Source organism: Rhinatrema bivittatum, chromosome 3 (genome assembly GCF_901001135.1).
Source record: "Rhinatrema bivittatum chromosome 3, aRhiBiv1.1, whole genome shotgun sequence".
Lineage (NCBI taxonomy): Eukaryota > Metazoa > Chordata > Amphibia > Gymnophiona > Rhinatrematidae > Rhinatrema > Rhinatrema bivittatum.
The window spans coordinates 295,726,709-295,745,020 of record NC_042617.1 but is presented as its reverse complement, the minus strand read 5'-3'; the positions used below and the strand labels follow the sequence as shown (position 1 = coordinate 295,745,020).

The window sequence follows — 18,312 nt, the reverse complement described above, 5'->3', positions numbered from 1 at the left end:
TGAAAACCCAGTCCACCAAAATATAATACATAAACATCCAGAAGATGGAGTACAGGCCTTGGTTTTGGGCATCTGTTCTCCAAAAAGGATAATCCAAATGTTTGTTCCTTTTTCTATGAAAGGCCCTATATGGTACGTAAGAGGACATGTAGGCTTGCATATGCTGACAATGTCCAAACTGGGATTATTTACATTAGAAACAGACATTGCAGAGCACATTTTAGAAATGCTGATTATAGTTATTATGTAAAGTTTTTGTTGTTGGATCTCAAGTCTCACAAGGCTACTTTAGTGGTCTTTTTCATATGAATCTAAATTTTTAACTCTTAATTTTTTTATTTTTACATTTAATGTTTAATTTATCATTTCCAATTTAGTTCTTGTTAAGTTGACCCGTAGGAAATACACAAGAATCCTTGTTTCATTATTTTCATTGTTAAAAATATGTTCACTGTCAAACATAAGCCCCCCACCCCCTGCTTATTTCCTTTACGTTATCTGTAAACCGAAGTGACATCTCTGATCTAATGTCAGTATATAAAAATGTATAAATAAATATAGCAAATAACCCAATAGGCATCTCCCAGGCAATTGTTTTAAATGCACAGCTACAACAAAACAGAGCATCCTCTAAGATTGAGGGATGATAAACTTCTCTACCTCCATGGAAAGGAACTTTTTTTTTTTTTGCTTAGGGTGGTAATAATTTGCAACATTTTGCCAGCAGAAGTAGCTATGGCTGAGCCTGCAACACTAAATCTGTTCAAAACTGAATTGGGCAAACTTTTAGAAGAAACAGATCAGCAAGTATGATAGATACATGGTAGGGAAAATGGCTAATCCAGGGATTCTGAACTGACCACCACGTTCTTGGGTTGTTGCAGGAATTATTTTCCTCTTTGCAGAGTTGACGATGGATGCATAGATTGTTTTCTTCCCATGTGGATCTCTGTGTAGAGAGAGAGAGAGGTCAGAAGGCTGGACTCAACTGACCTCTGGTTTTTCAAACCAACCAGCTATAACTATAACGGTTTGATATGCATTTTATGCAGGAAAATCGGTATAAAAAAACTTAAAATAAATAAATAAATAAATAACTATGGGCACAGGTCATAAAACCTACAAGGGCAGGTCTGGCAGTGCAGATCTTTGGGTGTATGCCAGGTCTGTCTGCATATCAACAACTGGCAGGCAAGCATCAAGGCTTGGTCCCGGGTGCTACAGAACTGGATGTCCAAGAGGAATAGCCACAGAAATATGGAGCCTTTCCCCCGCTGCAGAAATGCACATGTACCTAATACATGCAGCCTACCTCAACAGCTGTATTTCTGCAGGGCTGGTACCAGCTACTCAAGCTTGACAACTATGAGGGAGATTTTAAATTGAAAGCAAGAGACATACTGTGTTCTCCTGCTGCAATGTACTGGAATCCAGGAAAATATTGTAAGGGATGCAGCACAAGAGTCCACACTAAATTGGGGCTGTCCCCGTCTGAGGACCAGCTGGCAGCTCTGGTTTAGGATATGGGTTTAAACCTGACTCATGGAGGTAACGAGCAAGCTGTTCATACCCGGAGTTGCTAGATTCAAACCTCTTCTTGGTGGAAATTGGAACGAGGGCTGTCTTTCAACCTAAAAACCTCACTGTTAGTACAAATTGGCCTTCTGGTTGGCACGTAACCTCTGGTAAGAAGTTATGTGTTGAATAGTAAAGAAAAACCTTCCACTCTTACTTTCCTCATCAAAGAACAAAGGCAAAGTTTTATGTATATTGGACAGCACCACGTCCGTTTGCACCATGGCTTCTCAGTGAGAAAGCAAAGACCTTCATTTCTAGGACACCATTACTAAAAAGTATATATGGATAACTATCCAAAAATAAATCATATTAGCTAATTTTACACCTAGTTTCCTAGTCAGGTTGAAAGAAAACCAGAGGTTTCTAGACTCCAGTATTGTTATAATTGCTGAAAACAATGGTTTCAAAGTCTGGTTAACAAGAATCTTCATGAGGTCTGGTTTTCAATATTATGAAACATGAATATTCATGATTATATTTACAGACATTGGTATAAGGATCAGGTTATTTGCTATAATTTGGTTCCTCCAATAACCAGGTTTGTGGATGCTCTTGAGGACCAGATTTGGTGTTTGCTGTTTTACTCCTATGTGGCCTGTATTCTAGCAGCTGTTCCTACATGTTTATACAGGAGAAAACAGGGAGGGGAACACTGCATCTATAGCCAATCCTGTAGCACAGAGGGAAAAAATAACTTTTCTAATATGACCTTCAGTCCTGCAATCAGCCATTTTCCCTAGGATGCAACTACCTTTATCTCACCCACTGAAAGGTCCTTATTTAGCAGCCAGCCAGCTAGCACAATTATCCAGCTAACATTATCTGGCTAACTCTGCAGGGATAGTCTTGCTGAATATCCATAGCCCTTAGGCTAGCTTTATCTGGCTAACTTTAGGACTTTTATTTGGCTGTTCTAAAGTTATTCGGCTGACTTCACCCAGGAATGCCCCCTCCGGTCAGTGTGGCAGGATTTTCAAATCTCTTACTTTTTGCTGAGCTTAGCCAAACAAATAGCGCCGAATGTTGGCCACTAAGCTTTTTCTGTTTCCTTGAAAGCTTGTCCAGTTTTACTACTGCTCTTCTTCTTCACTCTAGGGTGGCACAGTGATTGGAAGTGCCAGGTGCCAGGATTTTCGCAGCCGAGAAGGTCGCCTGAAAGCAGCGTGCAATTTGGTGAAGAAGGGAATAACCAACCTTTGTGTGATCGGCGGCGACGGCAGTTTAACTGGAGCAGATACCTTCCGGGCAGAGTGGAGCAGCTTGTTAACAGATCTACTTAAAACAGGTAATGTTGGGTCTCACTGCAATAAGTTGCCAATTAAGCAACTTATTGTATAAATTATCCTTATAAGTTTGTCCAGCCTCTGTATAACCTAACCCTGTTCTTCTTTGGCCGAATTGATGCACACTTGTTCAGTCAATGGACAAATAGTACGTGGTGTGTGTGTGTGTGTGTGTGTATGTGTGTATACACACCCCCACGTACTATTTGTAATTACATGAACATAATGTGAACACTTATTACTGTACCATAAATGAAACTTTAACGCATAATCTTTATTAATAAAATTACACTTGAATTTTTTTTTTGTTTACTAAAATACAAGACATCAAAATCCTGATAGCCAAGTATTAAACACCCTGGGTTAGAACTTAAAAGCCCTATGCGTGCCAGATCTATTTTCAAAAGGCCTGGTGGCACACGTAAAGCCCCGGGACATGTGTAAGTCCCGGGGCTTTTCTGAATGGGGGGGGGGAGGCATGGCAGAGGACTCCTGTGCCAGGAGATCACGTGCCGGCAATCGGCCTCTAGCTGGCGTAACTTGTGTGATAAAGGTACAGGGGATTTTTATTTTTGGACTGGGGGGGCGGGACAGGTAGGGGAAGGTGCAGGTGGGGAAAAGGAAAGTCCCTCTGAGGCCGCACCGATTTCGGAGCGGCCTCTGACAGAACGGGGAAAGCCAACTGGTCTCCCCGAGGGCTCGGCGCACACAAGGTGCACTAGTGTGCACCCCTTTGCGCACGCCGACCCCGGATTTTATAATATGTGCGAGCGCCTGCGCGCACATGTTATAAAATTGGGCAAACATTTGTGCGCACCAGTTGTAAAATCTGCCCCCCTTTGTCATGTTATCGACATTTACAATAGTGCCCCAGCTATTTTATGTTAAAACAATACATAGACGCAATCCTGTGTCTGTTTCTCCTAATGCATTAGGCAAGCAGTATCTTCGATAAGATTCATGGTCTATTCGATAAGCAAGTAACTTTCCAAAAACTGATTGGGGTAACAGATGGCAAACGTTAAAACAGTATAAGGTGTACTAGATGGGTGAATTTTACCACTTTAAAACGGTTCATAGACACGACGCTGTGTCTGTTGTATTAATAAAGCAAGTAGACCATACCTCCGATCAGATTCACAGTCTTTTCGATTGACAGATAACATTCCAAAAGCTGAGTGGGGTAGCGGGTGGCAGAATAAAAAGACATCATCAGCCCAGAGTGTGATATCTTTTCTGCTGTACAGTAAAGCTTCTTCCATCATCTGGAAAACAAACTGTAAGCAACCCAGTATCTCCCTTGCAGCACGTTTGCTCCATCGTCAAAGGCACCTCTGTTTAGCCACACCAGTGGCTTCTTCAGGAGGAATTGATCTTAACAGTGTTCCTCAAACCACTGTAGCTCCAAACAAAATCTCTCAAGGGAAAGTTGGAAAATATTACGCTTGCCGTGCTAGAATTTATCTGCGTACCCATCTCAAAACCAAGCTCTCTCACTCTCGCTGCTTCTTTGTCGGTGGATTGAAAATGAGGTTCGACAAACTCATAAACTAAAACAATATATACTATTAAAATACAGTCTACAACAAGTGTATTTTATTAATAAAGATTGTTAAATGTTTGTTTTGTATTATGTTCATGTAATTACAGTATGCATAACTGAACACTTGAATATATTACTTTGCCCAAATTGGGGTAGATTTAAAAAAAAAAAAAAAAAAAAAAAAAAAGCGCAGGTGTTCATGTGCAAGCGCTACCCGGCACGCGCACGCATGTTATAAAATCGTGGGATGGCGGATGCAAGGGAGTGCACAACTGTGAACCCTGCGCGTGCCGACTCACAGGCTTAACCCATTCCCCCCCCCCCCCCAAATTTTTTATTTTACCTCTTGCACGCACCGGCAGCTTGCCGGCACGCGATCCTCCAACACAGTGGCAAATGGCTGCTGTGCCGGAGGTCTCTGGCCCCGCGCTGCCCTGGACTGCCCTTTTTGTAAAGCGCCGGGACTTAGACGCATCCCGGGGCTTTCCGCGCCGGGCCTTTATAAAATAGGCCCGGTACGCGTAACCCCCCCCTGCCCCCGCACGTAATGGCAGTCATATAAAATAGTGTCCATGAGAAATATCAAAAAGAAAAGAAAAATTGAACCCTTATGCTAAACTATGTCCTTAAGGGTCGATTTTTAAAAATTGTGCGATCGCGTACTTTTGTTCGCGCACCAGGCTGCACCAGCCGCGCATATCTTATAAAATCCGGGGTCGGCGTGCGCAAAGGGGGTGCACATTTTGTGCAACCTGCGCGCGCCGCCTGTTCCCTCCGAGGCCGCTCCGATTTCGGCGCGGCCTCGGAGGGAACTTTCCTTCGCCCCCCCCCCCTTACCTTTATTTCATGATTTATGCCTGCTAAAAGCAGACGTAAATCTGCACGTGCCGGCCGGCTGCCCCGCTCCGTGTTCCGGTCCCGGGGGCTGGTCCGGAGGTCACGGCCACGCCCCCGGGCCGAAACCACGCCCGTGTCGCCACCTCCAAAACTCCGCGTCACGCCCCCGAAACGCTGCATCATTCTGCCACACCCCCGACACGCCCCCTCCCGCCCCTTTTAAAAAACCCCGGGACTTACGCGTGTCCTGGGGCTCTGCTCGCGTAAATCTGGCCTGATTTACGCGCGCAGGGCATTTAAAATCCGCCCCACTATGTATATAATACAATCGGTGAGCCTACAAATTATCAAATTATGAATATAGAAAATTTTATTACACTCCACACAATTTCTAAAATTCTTTACAAAAATATCATTTACATATTACTTCATTAAATGACAATATATAAACACAAAAAAATTGAAAAGGAAAAACCATTCCATTCACTGGTATCTCCTTCAAAAACATGATACAAATAGTTTTGAAGAAACAGTTGCTGGTATCCTGCTTGTTCACAATGTATCAATGTTTTGCATATAAGACACAGCTCTTCAAACAGAAGGCTGCTCAGCTTAGAAAATGAAAATCTCTTTGCAAGAAGACCTGCTTCCATGCCTCAAACAGGCTATTATGGCAATAAATGTGTATTTCAAATGCTAATCATGTAGTCTTTGTCTCACAAAAGATCTTCTGTTTCATTCTAAAAATAGTTCTTCATCAGGCAAAGGAGATAACGTAAGGTACTTGGGTCACTGATACTAGAAAATTTAAAAAAAAAATTATACATAGGGGTAGATTTTTAAAAAATTGCGCGATCGCGTACTTTTGTTCGCGCACCAGGCACAAACAAATGTACGCTGGATTTTATAAGATACGCGCGTATCTTATAAAATCCGGGGTTGGCACGCGCAAGGGGGTGCACATTTGTGCAACCTGCGCGCGCCGAGCCCAGCGCGCGCTGCCTGTTCCCTCTGAGGCCGCTCCGATTTCGGAGCGGCCTCGGAGGGAACTTTCCTTCGCCCAATTTACGCCTGCGAAAAGCAGACGTAAATCTGCGCGCGTCGGCCGGCTGCCCCGTCCGTGTTCCGGTCCCGGGGGCTGGTCCGGAGGCCGTGGCCACGCCCCCGGGCCGAAACCACGCCCATATCTCCGCCCCCAAAATGCCGCGTCATTCGGCCATGCCCCCGACACTCCCCCTCCCGCCCCTTTTAAAAAACCCCGGGACTTCCGCGCGTCCCGGGGCTCTGCGCGCGCCGGCGGCCTATGCAAAATAGGTGCGCCGACGCGCATAAATCCGCCCGGATTTACGCATGCAGGGCATTTAAAATCCGCCCCATAGTGTCTTAAAGTAAAGATTTCATGAGGCTTGGCAAAATTTAAAATAAGTAAAAAAGCTTTCAAACCTACCATTTGAAGTTACATCTTAACTGACATTTAGCGGTAAAAAGAACATTTTTATAAATATTCAAGACGTAGAATAACCTAAAAAGCAAGATTGAAAAGTTTTTTTTTCATCAATATATATATTTTTTTAATGTGCCCACCACAAATGCTTAAAACAACTGTTCTGAAATAAATGTTTTTCAAAGAAATGATCTCACAAGAGTTATTCTTGGTAGTTCCACAGGACATATTGGCACATGAAGTTTTATATTTTCATCTCTAACATAGTTTCATAGTAGATAACAGAGAAAGACCAAATGGTCTATTCAGTCTGCCTTTCTTCATTTCCATCCTCTAGCTTCTAGGAATCCACAGTGTGTTGTAGAATTGATGTGGGGTCGCCGTTTTGGCCGGCTTTGCCGGCCCGCACATCGCTCGGGGGTGGTCGGCAAGAATTCTTGTTTTTCGCGCGATTCTTTGTTGCAGACGTCTCAAGCACGCGCATGTTTGCGTGCTTGACGTCAGCTTGCACACACGCGAATGGGGGGAGGTTCGTTTGCAGCGGGTGCTGGTGGGAGTTGAGTAAGGTTCGTGCCGGGATGAGGGCGTTTCGTGGGCTGGGGCGCGAGCTGGTGGGCGTATCAGGAGGTCTCTGTTCGGGATGTGGGGCCTCGTGAGGTGTTGGGGCTCGGGATGGATCTGATGCTACTGCAAGGTACGTCAAGTTTGTTGTTTTTAACCGTACTGAGAAGAGGCGTTCTGGTTGCCTTGGAAACTTAACAGCAACCCTGATCGCTGCTTCTCAGTCAGTCTCTGCGTATGTTTTTGATTACATTTCACTTATTGCTTAGAAATATATTTTTGACTAGTACTGATTTAAAGCAAGATCCTGATGTTCCTGTGTTGAAAACTAAGTATTTCTTCAATGATTAATGAATAAATATTTCTTCTGAACTCCGTTTGAACTCAGAATATTCTTCAGCTCAAGGTCAGATCTTAGACTGTTTAATTATAAAGATCCATTTTTTATTTTAAAATCTTTAATCAAACAAGAGTCCACAAGATTAGCTCTCAACACAGTGTTTGTCCTATGGCCTCTTGAACTCCATAACTGTTTTCATCTCCTCTGCTGGGAGTGCATTCCAGGCATCCACCACTCTTTCTGTGAAGAAATATTTCCTGCATTGTCCCCCCTGGAGTTTCGTATTGTGACTCCTAGTTGTTCAGTTTCCTTTGCAACAGAAAAGATGTAATGTTTGTGTATTGAAGGTCTATATGATATATTTTTTTCCATCAATAAGCAGTCTGAATTAACCATTACATGTGGGTGATATCATCCAGCAGCACTGAATGGACTTCTCTCCAAGCTGCCTCGTGAGTCTCCTCAGTCATTTTTAATCCAAGCTAAAGCACAAATGTGTATTTCATCTCTACTCTGTTTTTTCTTTCAAACATGTTATTTCCTTCAGAAAACTTTTTTTTCTACCTTGCCTCATTGCTTCTGCAACCACACAAACACCTTTAGGTGCTACATTTAAAAAAAAAAAAAAAAAAAAAAAAAAGGAAAAGTGAGGGTCTTTCCTCACAAAAATGTCAGGCCAGAAGAAAGTCTACAACTATGAGTGGATTTAAGAACTACCCAGATGGGAAAATCATGTCCCTCACTGATGGCCATGAGTTTTGTTACCACTGTCTGGGATATCAGAAAAACTGAAGCCTGGAGCAGATGTCCATGTATTCACAATGCTCCAGGGCCTCCATTCTTAAGGACCCCAGGCTTCACTATCTTTCTGGTGTTCCAGACAATAAAACTTTTATTTCTGTGTAAACCTCTGAGTAGCAGCAATAGGTCTTCCTCCCGCAGTACAGCATTGTCTGCCTCCTTGGGGGAAAGCATTTGAGGCTGGGTCATTCAAAAATGCCTCCGTCTGTGAAGGCCGAAGCCATGGGGTTGAGTTCAGTTGCTTGTGTGCCACTGAAGCAAGTGGCATCACTCCCTTGAGGCAGTCCCAACTGCATCGGAAAAAACATAATCCTCACAAGGTGCGTCAATGCCAGTGCTGTTGGACTGTCCAACTTTGGTGTCACTGATGCAGGCCGCAACTTAACATGGTGCATTGAAGCTAGAGATGTGAACCGGAATCTGTTCCGATTCACATCGTGACTTTTTTTTCTGTCCGGCCCGATCGGGTTTTTTTTTTTTTTTTTATCAGCTGCGCCCGAGCCGATAAACAAAAAGCCCACCCCCAAACCCCCCCCCCCCCCCCCCAAAAAAAATACTTTTTACAGGTACCTGGTGGTCCAGTGGGGGTCCCGGAAGTGATCTCCCGCTCTCGGGCCGTCGGCTGCCACTAATAAAAATGGCGCCGATGGCCTTTGCCCTTACCATGTGACAGGGTATCCGTGCCATTGGCCGGCCCCTGTCACATAGTAGGAGCACTGGATTATTTTTGTGTGCTGTTTTTCCCGCCCTCCCCCAAAACGATAAGAGAACCTCCACGAACAATTTAGTGGGGTTTTCCTATCTGTTTCGGGGAGCCCCCGGTTTTCTGACTATTTTGAAAATATCGTACGATATTTCCAGTCGTCAGAAGCATGATTCACATCCCTAATTGAAGCTCCATAAGTCTGAGGCATCAAAGCACACTGCATCAACACACGAAGTATGGCACATCCATGCACCTGAAGCAATCAACACGTCTGACCTGTTTGCATTGCAGAAAAACACAAAACTAAATCAATTTTTCTCCATTCTACCAAGCGATCACGAGCTGACACAGGACACTTTTCTCCTCGACTAAGGGCAAAGCCTCATGTATACTTTTCCACTAGTTCCTTCAGGTTCATACCTGCCTGATCCGCATAGTGCCGCCATGGCCCAGACAAGTTTGGTATGCATATCTAGTCAAGCTTTCCAACAATGCTCTTATGCCTCTTGAATCAGACATTGCTCTTCTAACTCTAGATGACAGGATGCTCTTTCATCCCAACCTTCAGCCCTCAAACTCCCAGCTTGGATCTTTAGTGCTCAGTAATAGTGAATCTCCACTTACCATCCAAGATTGAAGACCTATTGGTTTCATCCAGAAAACCTTCAACCAGGAAAAAACTACACCTTTTAAATGGAAAAGATTCTCCATCTGGTGTCATCGACATAACTGACCCCTTTTCATGTGAGCCTTCACAGCCTTTAAAATACTTGCTTTACCTCTCTAACTCTGGCTTCGCCACTGCCTCAGTGAGGGTACATCTAATCCTTATAACCACTTACCATACCTTGGTGAATAGAAAACCAATCTCCATGCATCTGCTCGTGCAGGGGTAGATTTTATAAATTTGCGCACATGCGTACTTTTGTTCGCGCACCAGGCGCAAACAAGAGTACATGGGATTTCAATAGATAAGCATGTAGCCGCGCGTATCCATTAAAATCCGGGGTCAGCATGCTCAAGGCTGCCCAAAATCAGCAGCCTGCGCGCGCTGAGCCGCGCAGCCTGCCTCCATTCCCTCCAAGGCCGCTGTGAAATCGGAGCGGCCTCGGAGGTAACTTTCTTTCGGCCTCCCACCACCACCACCACCTTTGAACAAGTTACGCCTGCTCGAGGCAGGCGTAACTTTGCGTGGGCCGGCTGCCGCGTGCCATGTTCCGGTCCAGGGACTGGTCCAGAGGCTGCGGTCATGCCCCCAGATGATGTGCCAGCCACGACACGCCCCCCCCCCCCCCCACACACACACACACACAGAAAAGCCCCAGGACTTACATGCGTCCCGGGGCTTTGCGCGCGCCGGAAGCCTATGCAAGATAGGCTCGGCGCGCACAAGGGGGGTATGGGGTAGGTTTTCGGGGGTTAAGCGCGTAACCCTCTGAAAATCTACCCCATATTGTTTCATGAAAGGTCTCTGGCATATCAAACCCCTCATACAGAAACCTCCTGTTTTGTGGGCTCTAAATGTGGTTCTTTCATTTTATGAAGCCTCCTTTTGAACCTTTGGAATCTGTTCTTTCAAAGTTTTCTACTTGGAAAGTTTGTTTTTTTTCTTATTGCAGTCACTCTGCAAGAAGAGTCATCAAACTCTCATCTACTATGCTCCAAATCTGCAGTTCTATCACAACAGAGTGGTTCTCAGAACTCACTCAAAGTGCCTACCAAAAGAATTTTCAGCCTTTCGTATCAATCAATGTGTTCTTCCTGCTTTCTTTCCAAGGCCCCATATGCATGAGGGCAAGAGAGCCCTCCATACTCTAACTGCAAGTGGACCTTGGCATATTACAAAGGACTTAATTCAGCCTTATCAAACTAACCAGCTTTTCATTTTGTACAGCCCAAACCACCTAGGAATAGTGGTTGCCAGGTGATTTTTATCCAATTGGATAGCGGATTGCATCCATCACTGCTATGACTTATCAGGACTTCAACTAGCAGATTCAGTTAAGGCTTTTCAAGTACGAGCCATGGCTTCTTCTGTTGCTCATCGTTGAGAAGTATCCATCAAAGCTATCTGCAAAGTTGCGACAATGTCTTCAGTCTACACATTCATGTCCCTTTACTGTCTTGATAATATCGCAAAGTCTGACAGATTTGGAAAAGCAGTTTTGCGAAATCTGTTCTCACTGTAGTCTACTCTCCTCAGTATTATTTTATTTATTTAACAGTTTTATATACCGAAGTTCTGGTAACAAAGTTACTAATCACTTCGGTTTACATTACAACAATAGATTGACAGTATATAGAATATTGTCTTACAGTGAACAAGGTAATTAGAACTTGGAAAAATAAATAATAATAACTTACAAAGGGCAAGGAGAGTAAATATATACAAAGTAGTGGACTGTCATGGAGATCAAAGCTTAGATCTATCTTAGATAGATCAAAGCTTAGATATTTCAATAGTCAGCTTAGAACTCCACACATATAAATAATTCAGCCACCTTATCGATGGAACAAAAATGTTTGCTTACCGTAAACTGTTTTCTGTAGATAACAGGATGCATTAGCCATGGAATAACCACCCACCTCCCTGGAGAGTTGATTTTACAGCTATTGACTGAGAAGATTCACAAGGCGACACCTGCATTGGAACTACTGCTTATGCTCAGAGCTCAAAGCTCTACAGCTTGGAGAGACAAGTTCGTTCGGTTCTGCTGGATGACATCAGCCACATCAACAATAGCTCTTCCAACTCAGTAATTGTGCTATTACAGTACTATGCCCAAATTTATCAAAAAATCTCATTCAGCATTACTACTGTTAAAAGTAAATTTTTTTTATCATGAATAATCGCAGATTTATTTACATAACATACTTTATAATCCCATATAAAATACCACTCAGCAATATTGCTAAACCCATTGTCTCAAATCCATTTATTTTTAAAATAGCAGACACAGATTTAATTGCATATTGCATAAAGTGCCCTTGTTTTGCTGTACCCAACAACTTCTTCAGGGGGTTATTATCAAATACACCATCAATGATTCAATATGGACATAAAGGATAAGGTGATGTAATCCCGACATCTATAGACACTTCCACTCATAAATTATACTAAATAGAGCTGATCACTAGCCTCATACAGCTCAAGATTCATCTTTCATAATTAAAATCTGTAAATCAGAAACAAACACAATATCCTATGAATTCCCAAATATCCATATATATCCAACTCACACCTTACTCCCTATCAAAAATACTCTTACCATATTTATTTATTTATTTAACATTTTTCTATACCGAACTTCATGACAAGATTCATATCAGACCAGTTTACATGGAACTTAGGGACTAACTAAACATAACCAAATAACAGGAAGGCCGAAGCGCAGTTACATAAAACAGGGAGATAGAACTTGGGGGCTAGAGTAGCCTGGAAATAAAAGGATAGCAAAAAACTAGAAGTTGAGAACATATGTCTATACTGTGGCTGGACCGAGCATCTAGCCTATTGGTAAGCGTCTGGTTGAGAGTATGTTGAAATGTTAGATCTTAAGGGAAGGCTTGGAGGAAAAGCCAGGTCTTGAGTGTTTTTTCAGAAGGTTAGTAGGCAGGGTTCCAATCTTAGGTCAGTCGGCAGGTTGTTCCAGATGATGGGGCCTGCTGTGGAGAATGCCCGTTCTTTGGTGGAGGTTAGACGTGTGGATTTAGTTGGGGGGACTTGAAGGGTTCCTTTATATGCTTCTCTGGTCTTGCGGATGAGTATAATTTGAATGGGATAATATGATGTTCATGACTCCCTTTGTATATTCTAAAACCAAAATACATGACTCAAATGGTTTCACCAGCCTTGAATGCCTCTGACCTCTCATATCGATCTTGCACAAAAATGTCATGCATGCATATTGGCAATAATGTCAAAACGTTTTTAAAATTCCAATATGGAGTCACATCTTGCTTATCTGCCAGTCACTGTAAAGTCCCTCTCTAACACTGAATATTTAATAGAAAACCATCTACATCAGAGTACATTAGAAAAACTCTAATCATAAAAAACACTCCACTCAAAATCCCTGTTCAGACTTTTATACAGCTGTTTCTTCTGTATAAGTAATCACATGATGTCACCACCATGCTGAGTTCTAATTTGACAAAGAACCGCAATTCGTCTATAGAGTGTCTTACTATCCAGTGCTCCACCAAAGGTGCCTGCTATTTACTAGTATGAATGCAATACTTATGTTCCAAAATTCTAGTGTGTATAGGACATTTGGGTTTTTTTCCAATATAAATCATTTTACATGGACAAATTATAGCATACACCACCTGTGATGTAGAGCAATTGAATCTACCCTTCAACTTAAAGGGTGTTTTTAAGAATGGATGAGAACTCAGAAATTTCCAATATACATGGGCAGACTGAGCATGACTCACAAGTATACTGCCCCCATGATTGATGGGACATATCTTCCTGACTCAAGACAGCAGCTATTAGCTGATCACATAAACTGCGATTTTTCTTTAATGCAAAAAACAGGAGGTTCAAGGAAATGAGAATTAACCCCAACAGTGGCCAATGTTTCCAGACAATTTCTTTAATTGCTGATTTTCAGAAGGAAACCTTTTCTCATACGTCAAGGAAACCTTTTCTCATACGTCAAGGAAAAACAGGAGGTTCAAGGAAATGAGAATTAACCCCAACAGTGGCCAATGTTTCCAGACAATTTCTTTAATTGCTGATTTTCAGAAGGAAACCTCTTCTCATACGTCAAAGAACTCACCAACCCAATCCAGAATGACACAACGCCAAACTCCAACAACATCTCCAGTGACAAACTAGCTCAATTCTTCAAGGACAAAGTCGACAACATCATTGCCAAGATTCCCCAATCCCACAACGACTCAACAAACATCCCTCCACCCATCCACATTTGGACCCAATTCACTCCTGTTGCATCTACAGAAATTGAACCCTTCATCAAAAAAACCAAACCAGCATCCCACCCCGTAGACTCCATCCCCATCAAAACCCTAAAACTCATCAAAGAGATTATTGCCAAACCTATAACCCAAATCATCAACCTATCCCTCGAGCAAGGAATCTTCCCAGACAAACTCAAAAACGCCATCATCAAACCAATCATCAAAAAACCACAACTCGACAAATCTGATCCTGCAAACTACAGACCAGTCTCCAACCTCCCATTCCTAGCAAAAATCATCGAGAAAACTGTCAACAGTCAACTCACAGACCACCTCAACGCCCACAATTTTCTCCATCCAACACAGCACGGCTTCAGAAAATTCTTCAGCACAGAAACTCTCCTCCTCTCCCTCACCGACACCATCCTCAGAGGCCGAGACAGTGGCGAGACATTCCTACTGATCCTCCTCGATATATCAGCCGCATTTGACACCATCAACCACAGAACTCTCCTCACCAGACTTAAAGAGATTGGTCTGCAAGACACTACACTCAACTGGTTCAAATCATACCTCTCTAACAGATCATTCATTGTCAAGACAAACTCTTCTGAATCCTCCCAAGTGCCCCTCACCCATGGCGTCCCTCAAGGTTCTTCACTTTCCTCGACCCTCTTCAACATCTACCTCCTCCCACTATGCAAATACCTCTCTGATGCCAACCTCACCTACTTCGTTTATGCAGATGACATTCAAATTCTACTCCCCATCACCAAATCCATTGAACTCACCATGGAAAGATGGAACAAACTCAGTTCAAATCTATCTCAACTACTATCACTCTGCCTCAACCAAGCCAAAACAGAAATCATCCACATCCAGGACGACCGTCCCTCTTCCCCCCTCGAGAGCACCCCCTCAAACAACCCAGGAAGCCCAAACAACACTGGGATGCCAAACTTATCAAGAACCTCACTCACACCATCCACAAAAAACCTAGGAGTAACCATCGACAGCCAACTCAACTTTAAACGACACATCTCCAATATAATCAAAGATGGATTTTTCAAACTTCAAACACTTAAAAAACTCAAACCTCTCCTCCAACCGCATGATTTCCGAACAGTACTGCAATCAATTATTTTCTCAAAACTCGACTACTGCAACTCCCTCCTCCTTGGACTTCCTGAAATCCACATCAAGCCCCTCCAAGTACTACAAAATGCCGCCACCAGAATTATCACCAATCACAGAAAATCCTCCCACATCACACCCACTCTCAAAGACCTCCACTGGCTGCCCATCACACAAAGAATCCAGTATAAAACCCTCACCCTTCTTCACAAAAAAATAAACAACAGTAGTATGGTCTGGCTAAACAACACCATCCAACCATATATCACACAAAGAAATCTCAGATCCTCCAACTCAGGTCTCCTCTCCATCCCTACTCTTAAAAATGCTCACCTCAATACTACACGCAAACGAGCCATTACAATAGCTGGCCCTACCCTCTGGAACTCCCTCCCCCCACAGCTCAGAAACGAACCCTCACCACAAGTCTTTAAAAAACAGCTCAAAACATGGCTGTTCTTGAAAGCATTCCCTCCTGAACCCCAACATCCTAAAATAAACGCTCTTGAAAGCCTTTCCGCATAACTTCTACTCTGCACGAACGCATAACCCCTCCTCCCCATCTCTATCCTCCCTTCTTCCCTGTCACCCACCCCTACCCGTAACCAAGTCATATTGTACATATTGTATTTAGGCTATATGCCATTTCTATATACCCACATTTAATATTTAATTTTAATGTTATTCATATGTTACAATGTTCCTTATATTAATTGTTTAATCAACTGTTATCTTGTTACAATGTAAAATAGGGCAGTTCCGGCTCTATTCAACCTGTTATCTGGAAACCGATGTGATATCTCGATCGAATGTCGGTATACAAAAGAAATAAATAAATAAATAAATTTCCTTTAAAAAAGAAAAATTGCCTACAAAGTCAGCAGTTACTTTGCACTTTCTATTTCTGAGGTCAGCCAAATGGGAACAGAACAATGAATGTATGTTGAGAATCAAAGGGATGCGTGTTGTTTTCCTCCTCCTACTTAAAATGCCCCTGGGGACACTTATCTTTCCCCTTCTCTTTCTGTGGATAACACTGTCATCCTTCCAGTCCCCTCAGCCCATAACTTTGGGGTCATCTTTGACTCTCCTTCTTTACACACATGCAAAACACTGCTAAAATGTGTTGGGTCATTTCTTTCTCTGTAACATCACTAAACTCCAACCCTTCCTTTTTGAGCACACTATCAGAGCCTTCCGTTTAGACTACTGCAACCTGCTCCTCATAGGTCTCCTAATGAGCCATCTTTGTACAATCTATTCAAAATTCAGTTGCTCAACTCAGTGTTGCTACTACCTCGGCTCCCAGCCAGTTACCACATACAGTTTAAGCTTCTTTTACTCGCCTTTACTCTGCAGCACCTCCCTACCTCTCCTCTGTTATCTCTCCCTACACCATTCCTTGTAAACTCTGCTCATCAGGCAAGTCACTCCTTTCTATGTCCTTCACCACCATCACTAATTCCTGACTCCGTGCTTTCCACCTCGCTGCACCGTATGCTTGGAATGGTCTTCCTGACTTGGTATGCTTTGCTCACTCTTGCCACTTGCAAATCCAGTCTAAAAACCCACCTTTTTGAGACTGCTTTTAAATCTGGATTATGCCGCTTGCAGCCTTTTTGATTTTAACCATTTTCTTAATAAATAAAATTTCCCAAAGTCCTATTTTGCTTTGTATGTTTTAATTATATTGTAAGTTCTACTAAGCAGGACTGTATTGTGCGGCGCTGCATATATCGAGTACGTAGTGCTATAAAGTGATAAGCAGCAGTAGTAATCCAACTGAAAGTATATATGCTGTGAAAAAACCACACATACTTTTAACTGTTTTTGAGGGGGACAGTTCTCACCTGAAGCAATATATCTTAGTCCCTGTACACCTGGATAAGTTACTGTGAAAATTATCCTCCTATATTAATAAAGTACTATAAAGGAGATTTAAGTGAATCTGTTATTGTGAGCAGCTACAATAAATTGTGAAGCACCCATGCTTTTTGCTGTGTCGAAATCTGTAGATACAATACTGCTTCATATAAACTGTATGCTAAACATCTTCACAGGCAAGATCACCAATGAAGAAGCCAAGTCTTCTAGTTTCCTGAACATTGTTGGAATGGTGGGCTCCATTGATAATGATTTCTGTGGCACTGACATGACCATCGGTACAGATTCGGCCCTTCACAGGATAATGGAGATAGTAGACGCCATAACAACCACAGCTCAAAGGTATGTGGTCTTTTAGGGACAGCTTCTAACTTTAAACACAGGGCTTGCAGTCTCGTTGGGTATGTTGTGCCCATGGGAATGCAAGCACATTCTCAAAGGGAAACTCCATGCAGAGTTTTCTTTTTTGAAAATTAGGCTGGCAGTACACAGTGGGTACTTAGGTGCAAATGCATGCAGGTACTATTTTGAAGCAGGTGCAAATGTATATGCGGGACTTTGAAAATAAAAGGCCTACCCCCTTCCCTGCCCCTTTTGACATGTAAAAACCCCCCCCCCCCCCCCCCCCCCCCCCCCCCCGACTATGGAAAAAAGCACAGGTACTTTCACCTGTGTGTAAAAAAAAAAAAAAAAAAAAAGACAGGGATTGATAAGAGGTAGATTGGGGCATTCATCCTGGCATCCCTGTACACACTTGCATGTACATTTTGTATTTTGCTTCAAAGCAGGTGCAAATGTGTACAGGTATTATGTACCCAATGTGAGCCATTGGCCCTGATTTCAAAGGGAAACCTCACCCAGGGTGTCCCTCAAAGTGTGCTTGCAGCTATACCTGCAGGATTACTATCCCTGCGCTGAATTGTACAATACGAGAGACAATTTTTAAATTACAGTCCATGTCCTCCACTTTTGTTGGATTTTTCCAAAATGCAGGCAAAGATTTAGGACCTGCTCTTACTAAGTTTTGTTTTTTGTTTTTTTTATCTCCACAGACACAGAATGGTTGAAAAACCTTAGGGGTCAATTTTCACATGGACGCACAAAATGTGGGGTTTTGTCAGGTTATTCTAAAAGTTACCCAGATTAAGTCTTTCAATATCTGCTTCAAAATAATTAGTTACATATCTAATTTCAAGTTGGTTTAAAAGTAAGTAAAATAAGGAGCGGAATCTGCTCTGTGGTATTTTATCCAGGTTAGAAAAAAAACTTTCTGTA

General features: G+C 42.8%; 1 protein-coding gene across 2 annotated transcripts in view; it reads left to right on the top strand.

Moving 5' to 3' along the window:
* The window catches only part of PFKM (phosphofructokinase, muscle), a 171,063-nt gene that overhangs the window by 64,232 nt on the left and 88,519 nt on the right, over positions 1-18,312 (top strand). For both annotated transcript variants that reach the window (XM_029594992.1, XM_029594993.1), the window contains exons 5-6: positions 2,674-2,863; positions 17,214-17,379. In XM_029594992.1, coding sequence (XP_029450852.1) covers positions 2,674-2,863; positions 17,214-17,379 — 356 coding nt within the window. The remainder of the gene's footprint in view (positions 1-2,673; positions 2,864-17,213; positions 17,380-18,312) is intronic.